General features: G+C 39.2%; 1 protein-coding gene across 1 annotated transcript in view; it reads left to right on the top strand.

The window, feature by feature from the left end:
- BARD1 (BRCA1 associated RING domain 1) overlaps positions 1 to 22,879 on the top strand; it is a gene marked incomplete at both ends in the record, with an annotated part of 55,324 nt that overhangs the window by 15,977 nt on the left and 16,468 nt on the right. The window contains 5 exons of the mRNA XM_082483495.1: positions 8,648 to 8,728; positions 9,455 to 9,627; positions 17,374 to 17,482; positions 19,511 to 19,640; positions 20,676 to 20,768. Of these exons, the coding sequence (XP_082339621.1) occupies positions 8,648 to 8,728; positions 9,455 to 9,627; positions 17,374 to 17,482; positions 19,511 to 19,640; positions 20,676 to 20,768 (586 nt within the window). The remainder of the gene's footprint in view (positions 1 to 8,647; positions 8,729 to 9,454; positions 9,628 to 17,373; positions 17,483 to 19,510; positions 19,641 to 20,675; positions 20,769 to 22,879) is intronic.

Below are 22,879 nucleotides of genomic sequence, written 5' to 3'. Positions count from 1 at the left end.
CACCTAGGGTGTATTTGTGCTTGGGATTGCCCTCACCCAGGGGCAGGACCCTGGACTTGGCCTTGTTGAACTTGATAATGTTTGCATAGGCCCACCTCTCCAGCCTGTCCAGGTCCCTCTGGATCGCATCCCTTCAGTCCAGTGAACACAGCTTGGTGTTGTTGGCAAACTTGCTGAGGGTGCACTCAATCCCACTGTCCATGTCACCAACAGAGATATTAAACAGCACCGGTCCCAGCAGCAATGCCTGAGGAACACCACTCGTCACTGGTTGCCACTTGGACATTGAGCCATTGACCACAACTCTGAGTGTGGCCATCCAGGCAGTTCCTTACCCACCAAGTCATCTTTTGGTCAAATCCATGTCTCTCCAATTTATAGAGAAGGATATTGTGTGGGACACTGTCAAATGTGTTGCACAAGTCCAGGTAGATGATGTCAGTTGCTCTTCCCTAATCTACCAACACTGTAATGCTGTCATAGAAGGCCACCAAATTTGTCAGGCATGATTTGCCCTTAGTGAAGCCATGTTGGCTGTCACCAATCACCCCCTTATTTTCCATGTGCCTTAGCATGCTTTCCAGGAGGATCTGCTCCATGACTTTGCCAGGCACAGATGTGAGACTGACCAGCCTGTAGTTCCCTGGATCTTCCTTTTTTCCCTTTTTAAAAATGGGAGTTATGTTTCCCCTTTTCTAGTTGGTAGGAACTTCACTGAACTGCCACAACTTCTCAAATATGATGGATAGTGGCTTGGCAATTACATCTGTTGGTTCCCTCAGGACCCAGGGATGAATCTCATCAGGTTCCATGGACTTCTACATCTTCAGGTTCTTTAGATGGTCTTAAACCTGATCCCCTACAGCGTGTGTTACTTTATTCTCCCAGTCCCTGCCTTTGCCTTCTGCAACTTGGGCAGGGTGGGTAGCCCTTGCAGGTGAAAACCGAGGCAAAAAAGTCATTGAGTACCTCAGCCTTGTCCATGTTCCAGGTGACCAGGTCTCCCATTTCTTCTGGAGAGGGCCCACATTTTCTCTGATCTTCCTTTTGTCACTGTTATGCCTATAGAAGCATTTCTTGTTGCCTTTAACATCCCTGGCCAGATTTAATTCTATTTGGGTTCTAGCTTTCCTAACCTGATCCCTGGCTGCTCAGACAATTTCTCTGTATACCTCCCAGACTACCTGTCCTTGCTTTCACCCTCTGTAGGCTTCCTTTTTGAGTTTGAGATTGTCCAGGAGTTCCTTGTTCATCCATGCAGGCCTCCTAGTGTTTTTGCTTGACTTTCTCTTTGTAGGGATACATCACTTCTGAGCTTGGAAGAGGTGATCCTTGAATATTAACCAGCTTTCTTGGGCCCCTCTTCCCTCCAGGGCTTTATTGCATACTACTCTGCCAAGCAGATCCCTGCAGAGGCCAAAATCTGTTCTTCTGAAGTCCAGGGTAGTGAGCTTACTGTGTGCCCTCCTTACTTGCCCAAAGGATCTTGGACTCCATCTTATTAAGACTTAAGTTGTTCAAGCCAGCATGATGTGAGGACTTGGTCTTTCTAAAGAACTATGAGTCATGGGGTTTGGTAACATTTTACTTTGTGAAGCAGTGAATGAGAAATAGTAGTGATTAATTGCCATGAATCTGCAGGGGATGAGTGGCAATTGCGAGAAAATGTTTTTTTTTGCATGCAGGTATCTTTCATATAGCCGGTATGTTTCTAGATCACTCTTCTAAGTTGTAGGAGCCCTGCTATGGAACTGATAAACGTGTTTTCTCAAAGGAACTGTTCTTGACAGTATTAGACTTTATTCTGTATGTATGTTCTCATTGTGTTGTGGTTTTTTTATTGTTGTGTTTTTGTGTTTTTTTTTTTTTTTTCCCAAAATAGCCCTGTCATTTTTTTCTGTTTCTGGAAGAAGTATTTCTCTTCCAGTTTTGTTTTATAGGTGATTTTTTTTTTCTTGTTCTTTCTACAGCTAGTTATGTTTTTCCATGTGTGTAATGGGAAACAGACTTATAGCTGCCACCCCCCCACCCCCACCCCCAGTGAAATAAAGTCTAATTCTCTGGGACTCCATGAACTATAAAAATAAATCTGTATTATTTTCATTAGCTGTTAAGGTCTAATACCCTGAATTTAATTAAAGCTAATTGAGTTCTCCCTTTTTTCTTATTTAAAAGAGATAATAAACAACATTATCAGGCATTAAAATTAAGTGTATTGTGCTGTTTCAAATGATTCTGAGGGATTGTCCCCATTTACAACTACTAGTTATTAACTTACTGGAATCAAAATGGTTCTCAAAAAAGGTTCTAGTGTGGATGAACTTAATGCTGATTTAAACTAATAAATTAAAATAAATGTGACTCTTCCCATAACAAACACCAGTCATGTTTATCTTCCTCCGTAGTCATTAAAGGTGAAACTTCCAATTAGTTAAAATACAAAACGTGACCTGCTGCACTCCTAATATTCTAAACTGGTGGGAAATTGCCCAATCAACAGCCTTTCCACATAGGATTTTTTTTTTTACAGTAAAATAACAAGTTGTTCACAGGACTAGCTCCTGTGGCAATTAAAAATGCAACAGACTACTAGTGCATAGTCTTAAATCTATTACGGAGAAAAAACCATAATCATAGTTTCTTGGTACAGTATTTCAGGTCTTGGTTGTGCCTCTGTTTCTTCACAAGGGAGATGATGGGGCAGTTCACAGTGTGGAATCACTGCCGGTGTAGATTCCAGGAAGAGGAATAGTGAACTGTGGCGCAACAGGATAACAGGACCATGGCAAAAGTCGCAGTGGTACAAAGGAGTGGATGGGAGGTAGCTGGGAGAAGGTTTTGATTTTTTTTTCTTATGCTTCAAGGTAGAAGCAATTAGAGAGTTGTCTCTGTTCTGAGGAAAGAAGAAAATGCATTTATGCAGAGCGTCTATTTAGTCTGAAGAAAGAGAGAAGGAGCATTGGGACCAGTTTTGGTTACCTCCTGTTTCGGGGACCCTTTAGTTTTGACAGTTGACCAGGAGAGACTTCATAAAGGCTTCACCCATGACTAGCCTGCTGTGCTGGACTCTTCACATTCATTATATTTAACACTGTAATAACTATCAGATAATTCCTTTGGAGCCTGTGAGACTGTTCTTCCTTTTTATTGCTTTGTTACCAGTTAATAACGCATTAGAAAGGAGAGTGAAAGAAGATTTTGTGGTTTTGTAAGCATGTGAGGGCCAACATCAGAATACCTTTTAGATCTTTTCTTCAGGTGTCTGACCTAGTCAGCTGTGCAGTTCCCAGTTTTGGTACCAGATGGGTATGTATCATGGTTGAGTGTACATGAGAGGAACATCTCCCCTCCTGCCTTTCCTCTTGAGCCTTTAGGTACAAGAGGGGAGTTGTGCTGCTGTGCAGTTGGGCACTCCCAGCCTCCTCTGAGCAAAAGGCAGGGGGGGTAGACAGCATCATTCCTGCCAGCTGCTTCACAGTGAATTAATGCATCCATTGTTCCAAGGTCTTTTTGTCCAGACTTCGTGATTTTGTGTGGCATGTGACTTAGCTGTGTGTATAATTTCCATTTCATTGGAGAAATGAGATCTGCTGGCAGAAACTAGAAGGATGACTCAGCCGCAGGTGTAGCACCTGAGACTGCTTTGAAGTTTGTAGTTTGACATTGACTCTCTAATGTTAAAGGCAAGTGGTATAGGAATGGTACACAGCCTCCTGATTATGAGTAGTAGCCAGCAGATAGCTTAAGACAAATATGAAGCAGTGTAATGGTTTCAAATGCAGAATTTAAGAATATGAAAATTGGCCATGAGTCAAAGCAATCCGTCTTCCCAAGTGGTGATTTGAAAGCTTAGAAACAAATTGCCATTTCTTTTTCGGTAATGCTTGGTTGTTGCTTCTCTTGTTTCTGAGATGGGTTAAACTGAACTTGGTTTTGTTAACAGTTAAGCGTAGCTACTTGTATGCTTGTTAGTTGATAAACAGTCTGCCGGGTAGGGAATTAATTTGGAGAAATTCAAGGTGAGAAACCTGCTGGTTCCTGGAAAGAGTTGCTTGGAGCATTCACCGTTACTATAAGCACTCTGTAATTCATATTTGCCCTCTTTGAGTTGTAAATGAGTTTTAAATAACCTAATTTTCTCCCCCCCACCGCCTGCCATAACTTAAACATTGGGTTTTGGGGTTGGTATTTGGGTTTGAAAGTGTTTTTTTGTTTTTGTTTTTTTTTTTATTATTATTTGGTTTTGACTTAAAGATGGAAGCCACTTGGTTACCTTTGCAAATAAAGGGAGAAATGTTTGGTTGAAGTGGTACAGGTTTTTAGCTGCATCTTTATGTACAGCCCTAATTCTTTGGATCTCTGTCTTTTGAACTGGTAGAATATGTTTTCTTTAACTTAATAATTTAAATGTGACTTTTGGGTGGAAAATGTCTATGGTTAATGGAAATAGTAAAAGGTAAAATGGAGCCCTCCTCCCTATAAAATAGGGCTGAAAGGACACTTACAGTTCTTCTTAACCATCTGTCTGTATTAAAATCACGACACAATTGACTTGGAAAAAAAAAAAAACACAAACCAAAAAACCTTGTCTAAGCCAAGAGAGGGTGTTTTTCTGGGCTTATGCCATCTGCGTCTGCAGGAACTAAATTCTCATTGGGAGGGAAGTGTTTGTAAAGCTGTGTAAATACCCTTCTCTGTGTAAGCTAATGCTGTCTTCTAGATCTGCCAACAGATGGCCCCAATGCCTTTCTTGCTTCCGTGGTTTTCAGAGCTCCCTTAAGCTGTAGCAGAGGAAGAGCAAACCCATTGCATTATTGTGTTGTCACTATACATAAGCTTTGTTATAAGCTTAAAATGTCCTTTGCTTTGTTCCTTCCAAACGAATAATTTTACATTCTGCAGTAGTTTCTGGCTCTTCAGAAGCTGGTTGTAATCCTTCATTGATAATGAGATTTAAAAATAAACACTTCCCTGTGAATTGTTAGTTAGCATTTTTTTTTACCTTGTGTTTGTCCTGTTCTCTACTTCTGAACAAGTAGTATCTCTAATTATGTTTCCACTCTGCTTTTGCTACAGACTGCTAAGGCCAGCTGTGAGGGCCCCTCATCGTGTCTGGTATGGTTGTAACTATGTATTTGGGACTGGTGATTTTATGCTGGCATTGCTAGATCAAGTAAACTCAAGGGGCTAAATGTACAAAGTATTTCAATACTGGTCAAAGCACAACTTTATGAAGCATGTTTGAATTAATAATCTCAAAGCAATAGGTGGGTATAGGTGTAGTCTCTCCTTCTTTCTTACTTGTGGAGGAAAGACACGTGGTATATAGATATTTGTGGCTTGGACTTGCCCGTACTTAGCCTTTCTTGTTTAGAGTGGAGCAAAACTTTTAAATGTGTGAGTAATTCCATCAGCTCTGATAGAACTGGTCAATATGTTAACTGCACTTTTTTTACTTTTGGATCAGTATTTGAATAGTGATCCTCTTTCGGGGGGAGGCTAACAAGTGTCTGCTAAGGATCTGCTGCTTGAAGTTTAGTTATCGTCTTTTTTTTTTTTTTTTTTTTTTTTTTTAAAAAAAACCCTACATATTCACAATACAGTAACTGACTGAAGAGCCTTTGAGGGGACAAAAGGCATGTTCTCCTAGCTGTGAACAATTTTGTTAACATATCTCTTGTAATCCTGATTGACAGCATCCATCCAGTCATTGCACAGTACAACTGGCATGCCAGCTTCACCTCCCTTTCTGTCACTCTCATTGCTAGGTGCTGGTTGCAGGGAGCAGGTTCCATTTACAGCTGTGGTGATGACAATATTTTTCTTCTGTAAACAGCAAAATACCAATTTTCTAATTTTGACCTAGACCTGGATTTCGTTCTGTGAATGTTGTCAGTATTGGTTTTCACACCGGCAACATTTCCTTTGATAAAGCTGCAGTAATTTTTTACAAATCAACATCCACATAACTGTTCTGAAAAGCTGTGATACTACCTAATGCCCACACAAATTATTAACTATGCTTACTGCTTTAAAGGAGTACTCTTGAAATGTCAAACCCTTGCTGTACATATTTGCAAACCTAACTTTAAATGATAAGCTCAGATCTCACTCATTATAGATAATTGTATCTTCCCTCTGTAGACAAAGATCTAATGCTGAGCACTGTGTTAGCTGCCTCTGAATAACTCTTCAGATTTGATGCATGTCTATTACTTTGCAACAATAAAGTATTCTAACAGCAGTATATTCTTTAATTGCTTTGAAAGGTAATGTTTTCCTGGGACATCTAGGTTATTAATATAATGCATGAAACTTACCTCTGTGTTAATTTTCTTGACTGTTGTAAAGCCAATGATTCTCACCATTTTTTTGGTGAATTTTGAGTGGACAATTGTTGCGTGCTGGATTTATTTCTGCTAAGCAGCCTGTCTGAATTTTTTCTCTCGCTAAAGAGTAAAGTTATTTTGTTTTTTCCAAAGTGTTTCTTGATTTAAAAAAAAAAGGGATTAACTTTATTTTTGTTGTATTTAGAGCTTAAATGAATGTTCTCTCACTTTTTCTAAAGTATACTGTGGAGTAAAAGTTAGGAATTCCTTGACTTGCCACTACTTAAGGGCACAGAACTTTCTGTATAACGTGGATTAAACTTCTCTTCCCCCCTCCAGGTCCTAGTATTTATATGTTACAAGTTTGGCTAAGGGCTAGACCTAGATACCAGTTTATATATTAGTTTCTTCACTGGGGATCATAATGCCCTGGTGTAGGGAAAGTGCCAGCAGTCATCTTGATGTGCAGGAGAGATATCCTAGAAAACAACAAAAAAATCCCAACAAATAAAATCGGGACACTGGTGATTGGTGACAAGCCATGCAGAAACTTGAGGCTTACTATGCTAGCTTAGCCTTTGAAAAGCTTGCATTATTTAGGTAGATTTGGTCATTAGATGACATTTTGCAGTCTCCTTCCCTGTTACCCCATCAGCTGAGAAATGGTGCGTAACTGCTCCTGGTCTGTAATTGTGCAGATAAATGATTGCTTTGGCTTATGAAGTGGTACCTGACGCTGAGAAGTGTGGGACAGCTTGGCCCCTTTAGTTGTGTACCTGCAGCTGTAGAGCATTCCTGGCATTGCAGAAAAAATTTTAGAACAGAATTCATGGCACCTCTTCCAGTAGGGGCAGACTTTTGCAATTGCTACTCTGTAGCAACAAATGCCAGAAGCAGGAACTGGCTGAAATGCACAAAGTAAGTTTTAAGTACCAACGCAGAATCATAGAATAGTTTGGGTTGGAAGGCAACTTTTAAAGGCCATCTAGTCCAACCTCCCCTGCAATGAGCAGGGATATCATCAACTAGATCAGGTTGCTCAGAGGCCCGTCCAACCTGGCTTTGAATGTTTCCAGGGATGGCGCATCTACCACCTCTCTGGGCAGCCTGTTCCAGTGTCTCACCACCCTCATTGTAAAACATTTCTTCCTTCTATCTTGTCTAAATCTACCCTCTTGTAGTTTAAAGCCATTACCCCTAGTCCCATAACAACAGGCCTTTTTAAAAACTTTCATAGAATCATAGAATGGTTTAGGTTGGAAGAGACCTTGAAGATCATCTAGTTCCAATTCCCCTGTGATAGGCAGGGACACCTCCCACTAGACCAGGTTGCTCAACTTTGTCCCCACCTTTCTTATAAGCCTCCTTTAAGTATTGGAAAAGTACAATGCTGGGGGTGCGGATGGTGCTGTGAAAGGAGAAGGGGGTCAGAGTTGGTTTGGTTTTAGTCTCTTTGGGTTACTTTTCCCACCTGCTTTAGGATAACCTGTGCCACAGAGATTTCCTTGCCTCAGCTCCTGCAGGAAGCTTCTCCATGCCTATTTATAGCCGCATCTGTATATGCTCCAATCTTATTACTAACTTTCTCTCTTATACTTGCCTTTTCAGAATGTCAAAACCTCTGTCCAGTTGCTTCCTTCACCTTGTCTCTACTCAGCCTCTTTCCTCTTCCCATAATATCTGCATCAGTTTCCACCCTTTCCCACATACCTTTACTTGCTTATAGTAAAAGCTGAATATAATCTTCTTCCATAAAGCAAAGGAAAACTATTTTGATAGAACAACTGTCAAAGAAAGTGTCAGTGAGGTTCAACATGAGTAGTAATTGCAGTGTTAAATAAAACTCTCTTCCTTTTGACTTGTGGAAAGACAATTTATAGAATCTTGTCAGGCTTATTAATCTATTTCACCTATGCGTGTTCCTAGCCAGTTACTTAGATTATTTTGAAAAAAAAAATCCAGTCTGAAGGACAAGGAATTTCTGAATAACTGTTCCTGATTTTAATCCTTGCAGTTGACTCTAGTGGACAGATTGCAATCAGCAAAAACTTCTCCGCTTATTCTGCATTAAGTCTTATGTGCGTTGTTTTTATGTAAAAATGTATACTTGTGCAAAATATGTAGGTGCTTCTAAATGAACAGTAATGATAAACGGTGGTCTCCAAACTGGTTGAGTTTGTATCTTGACAATAGCTAGATGGAAGACTTGTATCATTACATTTTTATTGCAGCTAAATTTATAATTCTGCATCTCTTAAATTTTTGTTGTCTTTGTGTATTTTCATCTTTTTTTAATAATTATGTGTTTTCCAATGTAGGGTGACTTAGCAGCTGTTGAAGAGCTGCTGAAAAATGGAGCAGATCCCAATGTCAAAGATAATGCTGGCTGGACACCACTGGTGAGTGTTGAAGACTTTTTTTCTGTCATATGTCTTCTGATCAGATTTCATTTCATCCATCCTTTCGTCTCCTATATTTTAGTTCCTTTTACATGCATTTAGATGACAAAGAATTATGCAATTGAAGAAGCGATGATAAACAAATTCAAAAGAATTTATTAGCAACTACTGATTTGCCCGAATCTAACTCTCCTTTGCTAGGGTAGGGCATGCCAAGAAATCTTATCAGCCTGTGATTCTGGAAATGGAGAAAATATAACTCTGATAAGTAGATAATGATCAGTTGCAGATAAGGTGTGTATTTTATGGGTTCTTAATGTCCTCAGTGGTTTTTTTACCATTTTGGAAATATATGAAGTAGTTGAATGAAAAAATTGCTTACTTGAATTATAGAAAATAAACAAAAGGTTCTTTTCGACCATGACTTCTTCCTCTCCTTAAGAATACTCTTCACAGAGTCTGTAATCTGGGATGCTTTGTTCCCCATAGTCTAATTTGCACACAATTGGCCTTTGTTCAGTTCTTCTCTGTGCTTTTTATTAGTGCTAGGTTCCAAGGTTAATTCATGTCAGGAATGTAATGTGGTATCCTTGCATCGCCTTCCCCGACCATCTACTGAGAGGTGTTTGAAAATGAATGCACTAACTGGTGTGACAGAGGTCCTTCCCCTGCATTCTGTTTCACTTGAGTTTTCTCTCTTTACTACTTACGGATTTACCCAACTAGCACGAGGCATGTAATCATGGGCACAAAGAAGTGGTGGAGCTGTTGCTACAATACAAGGCATTAGTGAATACTACTGGGTATCAGAATGACTCGCCACTTCATGATGCTGCCAAGAATGGGCATGTGAGCATCGTTGAGCTGCTGCTTTTGCATGGTGCCTCCCGTGATGCAGTGTAAGTACACGTGGGATGTTATTTTAAAAAAAGTTAGTGATAAATGTGATTTATTTGAAGTGAAGAGGTGGGTATTAAATATATGCTCTGCTCTACTTATATCCCTCTTTTTCAGGTAGGTCTTTCCTTTCCATTTGGCTTTGTCCTAAGCTTTTCTGAGGGATGTCCAAATAGCTAGAATATTGGAGACAGTACTAGGAAAGTAACAGAATATGCTTACCCTGTTCTTGCATTTCTCTCTTGGCATCTTGTTATAGCTACTGTCAGATCTAAGGTGCTGAGCTAGATGAGGTTTGAACTGCTATTTTGTCTCTCTACTTTTACTACACTACTTGCTAGCAGAAGGTATTTCAGTCCAGTCTCTTCTACTTTCACAAATAGCATAGAATCTCAGATTTGGGGAGTTTTTTATTTTTTCCATTCTGGATCAAAGCACTTGGTACATTTTTTAATTAAATAAAAAAAAGCTTAGAAATGTTTTCAGTTGAATCTTCTATACAATTATGCCTCCTGAAGATTTTGGCATTTGTGTATAGGAGATGCTAAAGTGTCTGTTAGTCTATGAATAATCCTACAAGCTATTATTTCAGACACTAAATGTGGCTTTAGGTGTTGCAATATTGTGTCAGGGCCTGTGTGTATAAAATTTGAGTCCAAAGCATGTTGTCAATATGTGTGTGCATATAGTAACATGATAGGATGAAGTCTTGTGTGACGCATAAAGAAGCATAAACAAGTTCAGCTTAATCACTTCAGCTCTCGGTATTAATTCTTGAAGCTTACAGAATTAAGTTACTCTGTGGAAAAGCACAGAGTTTTCAAAAACAGTCCTAATCTTGAATACACTGGATTAAAAAAAAAAATAGTAGCAACAAAACATCCCACAAAACTTTAGGATGAAAAAGTAAAACAAGGATCATTTTTTCACCTTCACTTTCTTCTTGAACAACAAAGACCAGCACATTACACCTTGAAAAGCTGACAGCTTCAGAAACTAATTTTCAAGCCACTTGAATATTGGGAAGTGGTTGCGTGACACTTTACCACTTGTCTATCTGTTATTTGAAAGTGTAGTACAGGCAGCAGCTTTGATGGAACGTTTTGACAGGGCATAAGCCTGGAAGGTTTGCACACCAGAGACTCCAAATGCCAAGAGTGGACTCTTCATGTCTCTTCGTAGCCTTGGTCTCTGCCGCATGTGTTCATGCAAACTGAGATGAAGCTGAACCTCTTTCAGCTCATTCTGCATGAGCAAACATGACTTCCTATTGAAACAGAAACTTTTTAATCATGGAATGAAAGATGTATGTAACCCTTAAGCTCTGGCTTAGCTTTTCACTGAATACAGGTAATGTTCAGTTGTACATTAAAACTGTGTGACCCAGGGTATGTCATAACTCTGCAACTAGCTACCTCTTGCAGTACCTCTTAGTATCAAAAATGGCTTCTAACCCACTCCTAAGTATGCACTGTTCTTGACTTAATCTCTAGGGGACTTGGAATCTCTAGTGTGTGGTGTTAGTGAATAGATACGTACCTTTTTTTCTTATCACTTAAAATCTTTTGGGGAACAAATTTAGCTGCCTTTAAACTTTGTTTCATTTGTCTGGCAAAAGGAACCACAGAGTGCTTTGGCAAAAATCCAGTCATGTACTCCCCCTGCCCCGGAAAAAATGAGGCTTCCAAATCTTCTGTAGTCCCTCTATCTCTGGCTGAAATGCTACTGTGCATGTTACTATTGCATTGATGATGGAAAGGGTTGGGACCCCTCCCCCCCCATTTTTACAGACCATTAGAGGCATAGAGAAAAGGAAGTACAAGCAAAATGTTTAGACTTGAATAGTAAGACTTTACTGACCTTTTCCAAACGTGACCAAGAAACAACAGAAACAAGAACTGTATGTCTGAGACTTCTGAGGATCTGTCTTGTGCCTCCATCCCTTCCTTCCTGTGTCCTGCAAGCTTCCAGCAACGAGTTGTGCTATGATCTTTCCCTGGATCATGATTTTTGCAAATCTTACAGGTTTTTTTTCTGCCACTGTTTCTGGTAGTTGTGGTCCTAACTAAACAGTGGTTGGATTTGTCTAGGTAAGTGGATTTGAACCTTCTTTAATGTAGAAGGTTTAAATATTTTTTTCTACTGGATGCAGGTGCGCTGATAATGAAGTCACATCTGACAAGAAGCTTGCTTTTCTTCAGTGACATTTTTCCTAGATCCCCGAGACCTGCAGACCACAGTTTTAAAAACAGGAGGTGAGAATAGGGTGACCACTTAAGATGGTGCAATTACGGTTCTTTTCAGTATGACTAGTTGTAATTGGCCTCTTTGTACTTAATGCAGGATTTGCTTACCTTCATATTATCACTCTAGGATCTTTAAAGTAGGAATTGAACAGTGATGAGTAGAACTTGCGTCTCTTCTCAAACGTTTATTTCATTAGGAATATACCTGAGCAGTGTCATAACTTTAGAGGTATGCAAGTGTTTGAGCTAAGACTGTACCAAACTAATTTTGCCAAACTGATGAATTTGTCTAACTTTAGTTTGCGTTTTTTTTCTGTTATGAAAATCTTTCTAGTCCTTTTATGGGCTCTTCAGGCTCTCAGTGAACTAACTTTCAGCCCAGGAGAAAGCTCTCTTTATCCTAGCATATAAAAGTGGGGTGTGGAGGAAAGTTTGATTAGTTCACTGGATTCTTAAAGTCGTTTCCTTTAGCTAAGCTAAGTAAAATGTGAACATGATAAATGTATTCAAATGATACTTGGGACACTATGAAATATATAGCATGAAACCCCACAAAAGTGACTGATGTCTTGCTGCTGTTTTGACCATAGAATTGACTCAGTTTTGTGTCTTAATGTCCCTTGTGTGTTGGAGAGTTAATCTACTGGAATAAAAACAGAGCCTGTGTTGAATAGCCTGCTTCCAGCAGTAGTTTTGAAATTTAGCATGATACTCAGTTGTGGAAGATTAAATATTTTTTTGAAGATGTGCAATATTTACTGACTGCAGGTACAAAGGTAGGTAAGATCCACTGGTCTGTGGAGAGATGTAAGATATATCTGGGAGCAAATACAGCCACTTTCTATGGGACCTCAATTCATGAGGCCCACAGATATTACCATAACCCTTAGCCATCAGAGAGCTGAGACTTTGCAATTTCAAATTTAGAACGTCAGGTTCACAGACCCATTCTCATCTCATTCTGAGTGTCTTTCAGGCTAGTCTTTTCTCCTTGCATGTTAGTACATCGTGCATTAGGAAGTAACTGTATGTAACATGAAGCAGCTACATACCTTTTGGACCAAGCAAATACAGATGAGAGCTACCTCTTTTGCCAGAAAGCAATCCTAGTATTTCAGTATTCCTGGGCAAAAATATTTTTTTAGAAATCTGTAAGATTTAATAGTTGTGGCACTTCATTTGCCATTTCAAGTTTTCACTGACTGGGAAAGATACAAACTACAAATGAAAAATATTATGTGGACCAGTGGACCTATTAATTGTCCCACTGGTCTAGTTAATTTTTTAAAGTTAATCTCCTACACATAGCTAATTTATATTTTTATAGCTTTTTTCATGTGCTCGCTCTCTTGAATTCTGTCTTTTTTCCTTGCTTCACAGCAAGCCAAGTGATTTGAAAAATTAGATCTGTGCATTTGCAATTTCACAGTACTTCCTAAATGCTTTCACTCAAATGGGCTATCTTGCCAGTTCTTCATGCACAATAAGTTTAGCAGTAGTAAAAATTGTTGTGTTGCCGTATTTTTTGAGATGTTGGTTGTCTTTGAGTAGTTGTCAGTCTGATTCTGAATAAACCTGTGGGATTGCTTAGGGATAGACCATGGTCTTCAATTTGAATAGCAGAGGTGCAAAAACTATTATAACCTGCAGTTAATTCCAGGAGGCATTAGACCCATGACACTGACATAATTTTGTCTGCTTTGTCTAAGTCAAGATAGTGCAAGGCTTTGTTGTGTAAGTGCAAGACAGTATGCTTAACTTTCTGCTGACAGCAGGTTAATTAAAACGCTGGCCCTGTTTGGGTGTCGAAGACGGTCTTTCTAGCTACACAGATTAATTTTTTTTCCTTCTGTCAGGTTCATAAAAGATTTCTGCTTACCACACTCTTGGAATATGAGTGCTGACTGGAGAGCCCCAAACTGGTCAGATTTTCATATGGGAATCAGTGGTTACATCACTGCACAGGGACTGACCTGGTTGCAGGACTTCCATTCAATACTGAACTCTTTTTATGGGGCTGGGGTAAAACTTGGTTTATTCTCAGCTGTGGAACAGCTATTAACTTCTGGTGTCAAAATGGAGCAGCTTAAAACTCCTTATTACAAAGTATTGTATAGTCTTTGATTGCTTGTATCAAAAGCTGTGAAAGTTTGGGGCTTCTAAAGAATTGACAAGGATGTGTCTCCTTATTTATCTTCTGTCCTATGGTTGCTTATTTCCTGAAAGTTTACTGAAACATTTAGAAGGTAGCTGTTAAGTTTCTTTTTGACTACAGCAGTAGCCTCTGTTGTCTTTGTACCTAAGACTTCAGCAATGTTGCACCGTAAACGGAATCCCATTTCTAAAGCTTTTCATAAGAAGTTCTTTGATCTCTCAGTCCTCAAGATATCATCTGTCATCTCATGTAAAGTCATACTCAGCAGATTACATTAAGTTGCTCTTCATTGGGCTCATCTTTGTTCTCAGCACAGACATCCTACTCTTTGATTGGAATTTGTTCTAGCTGTAAGAGCCCTCTACTGACTATTCAGTACCTTGATGACTGACTAATAGGAGACTGCTTGCATCAAAGGATACATCTGACTCTTAAATGTTTAAAACAACTTGGAAAAAGCCCACTTGCATTCTTGTAGAAAGAAGTATGCCTTAGAGACCTTGTATTCTAGCTGAAGCACCAGAGACACTTATTTCTCTCTTGCAGAAACAATTGTGTCTTCCGTCTGAGTGTGGAACTTGTCCCATTAAGCAGTCATGTGCGTTGGACCCATTCTTAACAAACCCAGACCTGCAGCAGGAGCATACAGACAGAGTTACTGATACTTCTAAAAAAGCTGTGTTTATGTGTCAGGGTGTGCATGTCTCTTATTTTGCAAACTGAATCAAAATTCATTTTTTACTCTGAACAAGGTGGATGATTTTGCTTGTTCAGCTGGGCTGAGCGAAGACAGATTTGAGCGTGCATTTTTGCTAAAAGCTTCTGTTTCTCATTCTTGTGCCTTACGCCTTTCTGGTGTTCTTGTGGCTGCATAGATCTGGTCCTTGATGCTGATTGTAGCGTTCAAAATAATATACATTCCTAATATGTCAAAAATGATTCCTCGAGTAACTGCACTGCTCAGTGTACCAACCCAACAAAGACTGGGCAAGGTCTCTTTCTGATCATGATTACTTACTTTTTGGATGGTTAGTGGGTGGTTAACTAAAAAGAACAAATCTGGTTTTCATGCTTTTTCTTTGGAAAGGATTTGTAAATTACAGTAATACCATACTTGAAATCTGTTGTTAGGATGTGTTCCTTGTCTCAGTTTTTATTTTGTAAACCCTCTTTTTTCCTGTTTCAGCTACTTTTTCTCACTTTCCTTAAGCTCAACAAGCTGCTTTGTTGCAGATATTTGAAACTCTTAAACCCATCCCTTGGGCTGATGTTCCTTTTTTCAGACCTCAGCTCCCAAGTTTGTCACATTTTAGTTTGACTATGGCAACCTTAACATCCTATGAATAGCCATTAATTCTTCAGTGCTGCATAATGACAGGATAGCATTTTGCAATACACTGGTAAGAGGCAATGGAAATGATCTTAAAAATGCAGAAAAAAAAAATCAAGTGAATATAGAGGGAGTAGCTGGAGCTCTTATTTGTACGGTTTAATTGGCAAAAAATGTACTATATTTAAATGTGTTGGCCTATATATTTATCTATGGTAAACATTCATAAGGTTTTTTTCCAGCAATAAAGGATCTTACTGTGACTTGGGGGGGTAGACACTCCCAAATCTCTGCTACTGACACACAGTGATTTCCTGCCCCTGCTTAGTTCACAGTAAAAGGTCAACCATCTAGTCTAAAGGTGATTTTAGTGTATGTGCTAATTTTTTTTTTTTTCCCCAACCCTCTCTGGATGCGTTGTTCAAAGGAACTCTGTCCTGCAGCAGTTTGAGTCGAATATGGCCCTTATTTAAAGAAAGGGCAAGAGCTACCCTGATGATGCATGACAAAGCAGGAACAGCATGACAATATTTAATGGGCTGCAACTCCCAGGACTAAGCTGAGATTTAACCAATTATCTTTTAGTCTGCAGAGTTTGTATTATGCTAGCTCTTCGCTCATTAGTAACACAGAAGAGCTTGGGGTTGGTAATATTGTAAAATTAACAATTGTAAAATACCACCCCAGAATCTTCTGTGTGGGGTTTTTGTGGATTGTTGTTTTCCCAAGAGGCTATGTTAGTGAGCAGTGCTCAGTGAATAGCATAGAAAGGTGCTAAGGTCAGATACATCTTTCAGCTTTGCAGTGGTCAAAGTCCCCCAGTTAAGTCAGAGTGAAGACTTAATGATTGGAGCTTCTCTTTGGGCTGGATTGGGTTATGGCCTAATGTGGAATTCCCTACAAAGCTTCCTAGATTCTTACTCTGCATAGGAACATGTGGCTAACTAAGAGACAGCGCTTTGAAGATGCAGTGGTTTTTTGACCTCTTTAAATGTTTCATTGTTTGATGACTAAGCTTGCTGGATTTCAGATACTGAGTCAGGGCTTTGTTCTCCGTGACAAGCTTCCTCTTCATAACGAGCTCTTATTATGCTTTTTGAGAGCCAGAGCTACGTGAGGTGGGGAGAAGAGGATCACTGGAATAGCCATTATTCTCGCAAAGGGCAAAGCAAGCAGAATATTTCCCAAGAGTACTGGCAAAGGACCATGTTTGTTGACAGCAATTATACCTGTTCTGCAGTTTCAAGCTTTTCTCCACTCACTATTGTCCTGCTGCTGCAAAGTTGTGTGAAGAAGAGATAGAAGCCATGGCTGTGCTTGATGTTTTGCTTAATAGCAAATCGTATCTGTCTGAGTAATGCTAAAAGAATGGGAGAGGAAATGGGTCTTGAAACATATCTAATAACTATGAGGTGCCACATAGGATGAATAGTGTTCAACAAAATTGGCAAAACAACTAAAATTTGAATGGATTGGCTGTAATGTGTTCTGTGGAACAGCACACTGAGGGGAAAATGAGATGCATACTCAAATTTTGGAAGTGCGAGGGAGTCACAGTTCCCAAGTAGGAAGCAGATAGCTTTTCCCATAAAAGCATAACCGCATCAAGCTCCAGTGTTTACCACAGTATGTAGAATCTTCTGACATGTCTTTTATGGCAAATGGGTAAGCCAAAAATACATTTTTCTTGCTTATATGACTGCAATGAAAGATTAAAGCTGAAATTTCTGGGTCTTGTGAATGATATCAAAGTGCATCGTGAAACAGTTTAAGGGCTGTGGTTTATTTAACTGAACATACAGCTCTGAACGTTCCTTACTCCTCAGCTGAATGCAGCAGCTTGTAATTCAGTATCCATCTGTCTTGATGCAATTCTTACTTGAAATTTTGTGGTTTCTAGCTGAAATTACATATTAATAAGAAAGTGGGAGGGAAAGCTACACAGCTAATGTGCCCAGTTAGTTAAGAATCAATTCACATTTTATTTACTTAAACCCATCTGTGCTTGTTTTGCCAGTAATATATTTGGTCTGCGGCCTGTAGACTATGCAGAAAGTGAAAAGATGAAGACTGTGCTAATGTTACCAGTGAAGAATGAATCGTTTTCACTTAACCGACCCTTTGAGGTAAGTGTTTTTTTGTTTTGTTTTGCTTTTTAAAAAACATAATTTTATCCTATGAGTATTGAAGGCTTGGACCTAAGTACAGAACATCATCTGACTTCACAGGGACATTTAAAATAGGTTGGGATACTAACTTGGACAATATTTCCAGAATATGCGTGGGACATTCCCAGGTCAAGAGGGACAGGGAACTGCTGGAGCGAGTCCAGCGAAGGGCAACTAAGATGATTAAGGGCTTGGAGCATCTCCCTGATGAGGAAAGGCTGAGAGAGCTGGGACTCTTTAGCCTGGAGAAGAGAAGGCTGAGGGGAGACCTTATTATGGCGTACAAGTATCTAAAGGGTGGGTTGAAGGAGGATGGAGCCAGGCTCTTTTCAATGGTTCCCAGTGACAGGACGAGGGGTAATGGGCACAAGTTAGAACACAGGAAGTTCCGTTCAAATACACGGAAACACTTCTTTACGGTGAGGGTGACAGAGCACTGGAACAGGCTGCCCAGGGAGGTTGTGGAGTCCCCTTCTCTGGAGATTTTCAAGACCCGCCTGGATGCAGTCCTGAGTAATGTGCTCTAGGCAATCCTGCGTTAGCAGGGGAGTTGGACTAGATGATCTCTAGAGGTCCCTTCCAACTCTGAAAATTCTGTGATTCTGTGACACTTACAAGCTATGGTATTCTATGTTATCATAGCTTTATCTGGGAAAACAAAGGATGTTTCTTGTCATTATAGGAAAACGAACACCGTATTATTCCTGAAATACTGTTGGTTGAACATGCTATTGTTGTTTTCTGCCTATTTAAATTTGTTCTACTAGCCAAACTGGCTGAAAGCAGCAGCAGTGTTTGCTCCAGGTGCTTTTTGTGTGCCTTTAAAAGGCTGTTCCAGTGTTGTCCTTTGTCCAACAATAAAGGTATCAGCTCAGCAGTTGGAAAGAGCTTTTTGAAGATTGTTTTGGGGGTTTCGTTTTTGTTCCCCCCCCATTTTGCCAAAGACTTCTCAGGACTTCGGACCAAAATCAGGCTATTCAGACTTAGCAAGTTAACTACATTATGAAAAGCTTTGTGCTTCCTAATGAATGATGATTAGACTCACCAGGCTGGTACAAGCAGTCGTATTCTACTCCAGGGTATACAACCTGTTGTGATCCCTCCTCATTGAGGTAATAAGATACCCATTGGCCAGAAGTAAACTGTTGGAGCTAAATCAGCAAGGATATGACTGTTCTTCCCATCTGCAGCAAATGTAAGATGCAGCTTTTCTGTTGCAAACAAAACATGCAGTATTTGCATTTGCTTTGGAGTGCGTGCATGCCAGTGGATGGTTACCAACTTGTATGGATGACTTGATCCAAAATCTGAGGCTTTAAGGTATCTGGGTCTCAAAGGTGTGTCTGTACTAAGGAATCAGGGAGTACTTACAAAGACCCAGGAGCTAAAGTATTATGTCTTTGTCAGCATAAAATTTTAGCAAGCAGCTCCTCTTACTTTGCGTTAGTAGTATCCACATGAAAAAACTTAGGCGTTTGTTACCTACAGGGCAATGTATTAGGGACTTTTTTTAGTAAAAGGAGATGCAGGTGTTTAATTATGTAGGTTACTCAACATATTGGTAGTGTATCTGTTGGTGATACGTCACTAAAAGTAGAGGCTTTACTACTTCACTGGTAGATTTTTTTTCTTCAACTTTCTTCTTCTTGCAGTCAGCAAGGCTGTTTACACAACGTTCAAACAGCTAAATGTGTGCACACCAGTGTCACGTAAAAAAAAAAGGTAAAGAAGAAAAAAAATTATGCACAAGCTGGTTTTAGTACCTTGCATAAGCTAAATAACGTACCTCTAATATCAAGCTTTTTTCCTCTAGAGCTGGTTTGTTATATAGAGATTTATTTATGGACCCTGTCCACTAGGCTTGCCATGAATTGTTTTTCAAAATGCTTATTCTTTGTTACATAAATCTGTCAAGCAAGTTAGTTGCTTTCTTTATCTTCCCAAACATTCAGCTTACTGTAGGACTTTCTTTTCATGCAGGCACTGAGTCCCAGCCAGCAAAGAGATGGACCTCTTGTTATACTAGGGAGCAATCTTAGTTCGGAGCAACAGAAATTGCTGATCAAACTAGCAACAGTTCTGAAGGCTCGAAGGTGTACTGAATTTAACAGCAGAGGTATGCAGTCTTGTTGAAATGTCTGTGTCCAAATATAAGTAACTACAGTTCTGCACTTTATCCTTTAAAATACTGGCTGCAACAGGTTTTTTTTGATGTACCTAATAAGTGCAGTTTCTGAAATCCCTGAATTATACCAGTAGTAGAACGATGGTGTCTTGTGTTGTGTGTAAATGCATATGAAGCCTTGCCTGGTTACTGAGGCGGGAAGCTTCTGGGGGAGTCACAGTTTGACAGTATATTGTCTGTTATTTAAAATCCATAAGTTCTCCTCAAAGACCTCTTTACACTTCTTCTACCAACTTTTACGAAGGTCTCTGTTCATATGATACATCCTGTAAGGTTTTTATCTTCCAGAAGTGAGTCTTAGGCAGATGGTGCCTTTTTAGAAAGAACGTGTCACTGACTAAAAGTTGACAATTTTTTTCTCACATGCTACCTTCCTTCAAATTTTGTTCTTCATTAAGAGGATGGAGCCAAATTATGTGGATTTGGTTTGTTTCTTTTTTGTTCCCTTTTGAGGGGGGTAACATTGTCTTAATGCCTGCTATTAGCTTTTCTTTGGAGTGCTGATTCTTCTGCTTGTGAAAGAAATGCTAAGGTAATTTTCCCCTGCCATCTTTCACACCCTGATTACTACTCCGGAATTGAGTTGAGTTCTGTTAGCTTTGTGTTAAAGCAGTGAGATTCCATAGTAAGATTCCTGTCAGAGTTAAATATAATTTTAAAAGGATTGGAAAAAAAGTACTAGCCTATAAAACAGAGCCTCCTTTGAAGATTTAAGTGTTAGCTTAGAACTATAAAAACATGGCTTCTCTTTTTCACAGCAAGTATATGTTGAAACCCACAAAACTCCTAATAGCTCTTCTACTTACTCGTGTCTTAGTCTCAAAAATCACATACTTGTGCTGGAAAGAGTGGGTCATAAATTATTATAGTCTGTTTATTCTTTAAATGGTGACTGATTGCTTTTCAGACAGCCATGGCTCTGATTTTTATGTGCTCTTACTTCTACTGATGTAATCTTTCTCCTAGTAACTCATCTTGTTATACCTGATGTTCCAATGCCAAGTACTGTCAAATGTATGATGGCTGTTCTGACTGGATGTTGGGTCCTCAAGTTTGAATGTAAGTATTAAATATATGGGATTCTGGGGCTTTGTAACCTGAAACCAGAGAAAAAATTCTTTTTCAACAACTGCCCTAATGTCGACACTATATTAGCATAAAGTGTGAGGGATTTGTTTTTTAATCTCCTGAATGACGAGAAATTTAATTAAATACAACAACTCCTTCCTTGGCAAATATGTGCGTTTCATTATTAGATGCATTGGGTAGGTCATACCCTAAGTATCAGTGGGGAGTGAATTTGTACATTGCTACATTAAGAATGATTTGGAAGATTATAGAAAATATCCTGGGAGAGGAGGGAGTTTGTTAAATTCTTGGATTTCTTATAAGCAGCTTCCACTGAAATTGATAGGAAACTTTTGCTTGCTTGGGGTATGTGATCAAGGCCTGTAGGAAGGTAAGGTGTTGCTTATTTACATATAAGCTGAGATGTGTTGAAAGTTACAACTTCTAACCAAAGTTATGCTCTCAGCTGATCATAACCCCTGTTTGTACTTTCCACTGAAGTTCTCTATTTGTTGAGAAAATTGTCAGGCTTTATGCAATCACAGGCTCAGGCGGATCAAATGTATATGCAACTTTTGATACCCATTTCTGTACACGAGCCCTGCAGACTGGAGTGCTATTCAACCAAGATAGTAACTTCCAAGCAAAGATGACTCGCATAGTGTCCCCTTAGCATGCAAGTAGTTTGATGTCATCTTTCATGCAATCTGTAATTAGTTTTTATACAGTGCATGCTTTTTTTAAACAGCTGTTCTGTGAACTTACACCTCAAATTCTGGTTTTTATTTGTTCTTTCTAATGTATTTCTTAGTATCTACTTTCACAGTAGTTGTAAAAGCCATCTTCTTGCCCTTGACCTTTATGGATCAGTCCTTTTAGCTAGTAAGTACACTACAAATGAGTTAATTATCCGTGGAAAACTCACAGACAAATTTCATTCCAGTTTTCTACTGTGTGATTAAACATCAGAATACAAGGATTCTTTAATGGTCTACATTTTCCAGTCACTAATGTTTATGAAGGCACTGCTTAAAGGTTCAAAAGATGCATAGTAGTTTTTCAAATGAGGCATATCATCAGACTCTTTGAACATTGGATGCTTTTTCACAGTGTTCATTTGGCTTGTAGATAGTCAGTGGACTTGTTCCATGCTTTTTTTAAAAGGTCTGTTGAATAGGTGTCCCCTCAGAAATGTTTTCTGCAACACCTACAGTGGCTTCTGTTTGTGGCCTTATAAGCATTTGCAAATGAAAAAACATTGTGTTGTCTTTGTGCTGTGATTCGTACAAATAGGTGTAGCTTCTTGTTGAATGCATAACATGGAGAAATACTGTTTATGCTTAAACAAGCAGATGGATTTAATAACCTCCAGACACTTTGTTGATAAGCAGAAGGGAGATAGTTTCTTGTTTGGAGGTAGGGATGCAGCAGGAAACTCAGGCGGCCTAGAAGCGATGTTTGGGTTGGGTAACTGGAAAGGGTGTGTGCAGGTGCTCTGGAGCAATATCCTGTTTAAGGCAAAATCGTCTTGCGCTGTGGTGAGTCACTTTGCAGGTTCGTGGCTTCACTCAGTTCAGGAGGTCTGTGTACCTTCTATCATACATGCTAGGGTGGTTTTCCTTCATTTCATTTTATCTTCTTGCTAATCAGATGCTCAGAAAACTAACGTTGCCAGTAAAGGTATGTAGCTTTCTTTAGCTGAGTGGTAGGGAGATTTAATTAGTGAGACCTGAGTTTAAATCTTTATGGAAGAACTTTTATATTTAGAACTGATTGGAAAATAAAAAATAAAAAGAAAAATAGTGTGGGGGTTATTCAGGGAATATTTTCTTTTTTTTTTTTTTTTTTTTTTTGGTTTGCAGCTGAGTTTTATGTTGTTGGTACTGATTAGTACAATCCTGACTGTTAATGCTCCGAGCTTAGTAAGCAACATACTACTTAAAAGCGAGTGATTCTCCTCCCTAGTGGGAAATGTTAGTAATAACTCATGGGGTCTGATGCAGCTAAGTGCCTATAATTAACAGCACCACTCCATCTGTTCCCACCAGTCTGTTATTAGTCTTCTTCAGAGTCATTACAAGTTAAAGATTGTTATAACAAAT

This window comes from Vanellus vanellus (genome assembly GCF_965231255.1).
Source record: "Vanellus vanellus genome assembly, chromosome: 5".
Classification (NCBI taxonomy): domain Eukaryota; kingdom Metazoa; phylum Chordata; class Aves; order Charadriiformes; family Charadriidae; genus Vanellus; species Vanellus vanellus.
Note: the sequence above shows the minus strand (reverse complement) of the source record. Positions and strands in the feature narration are given on the sequence as shown.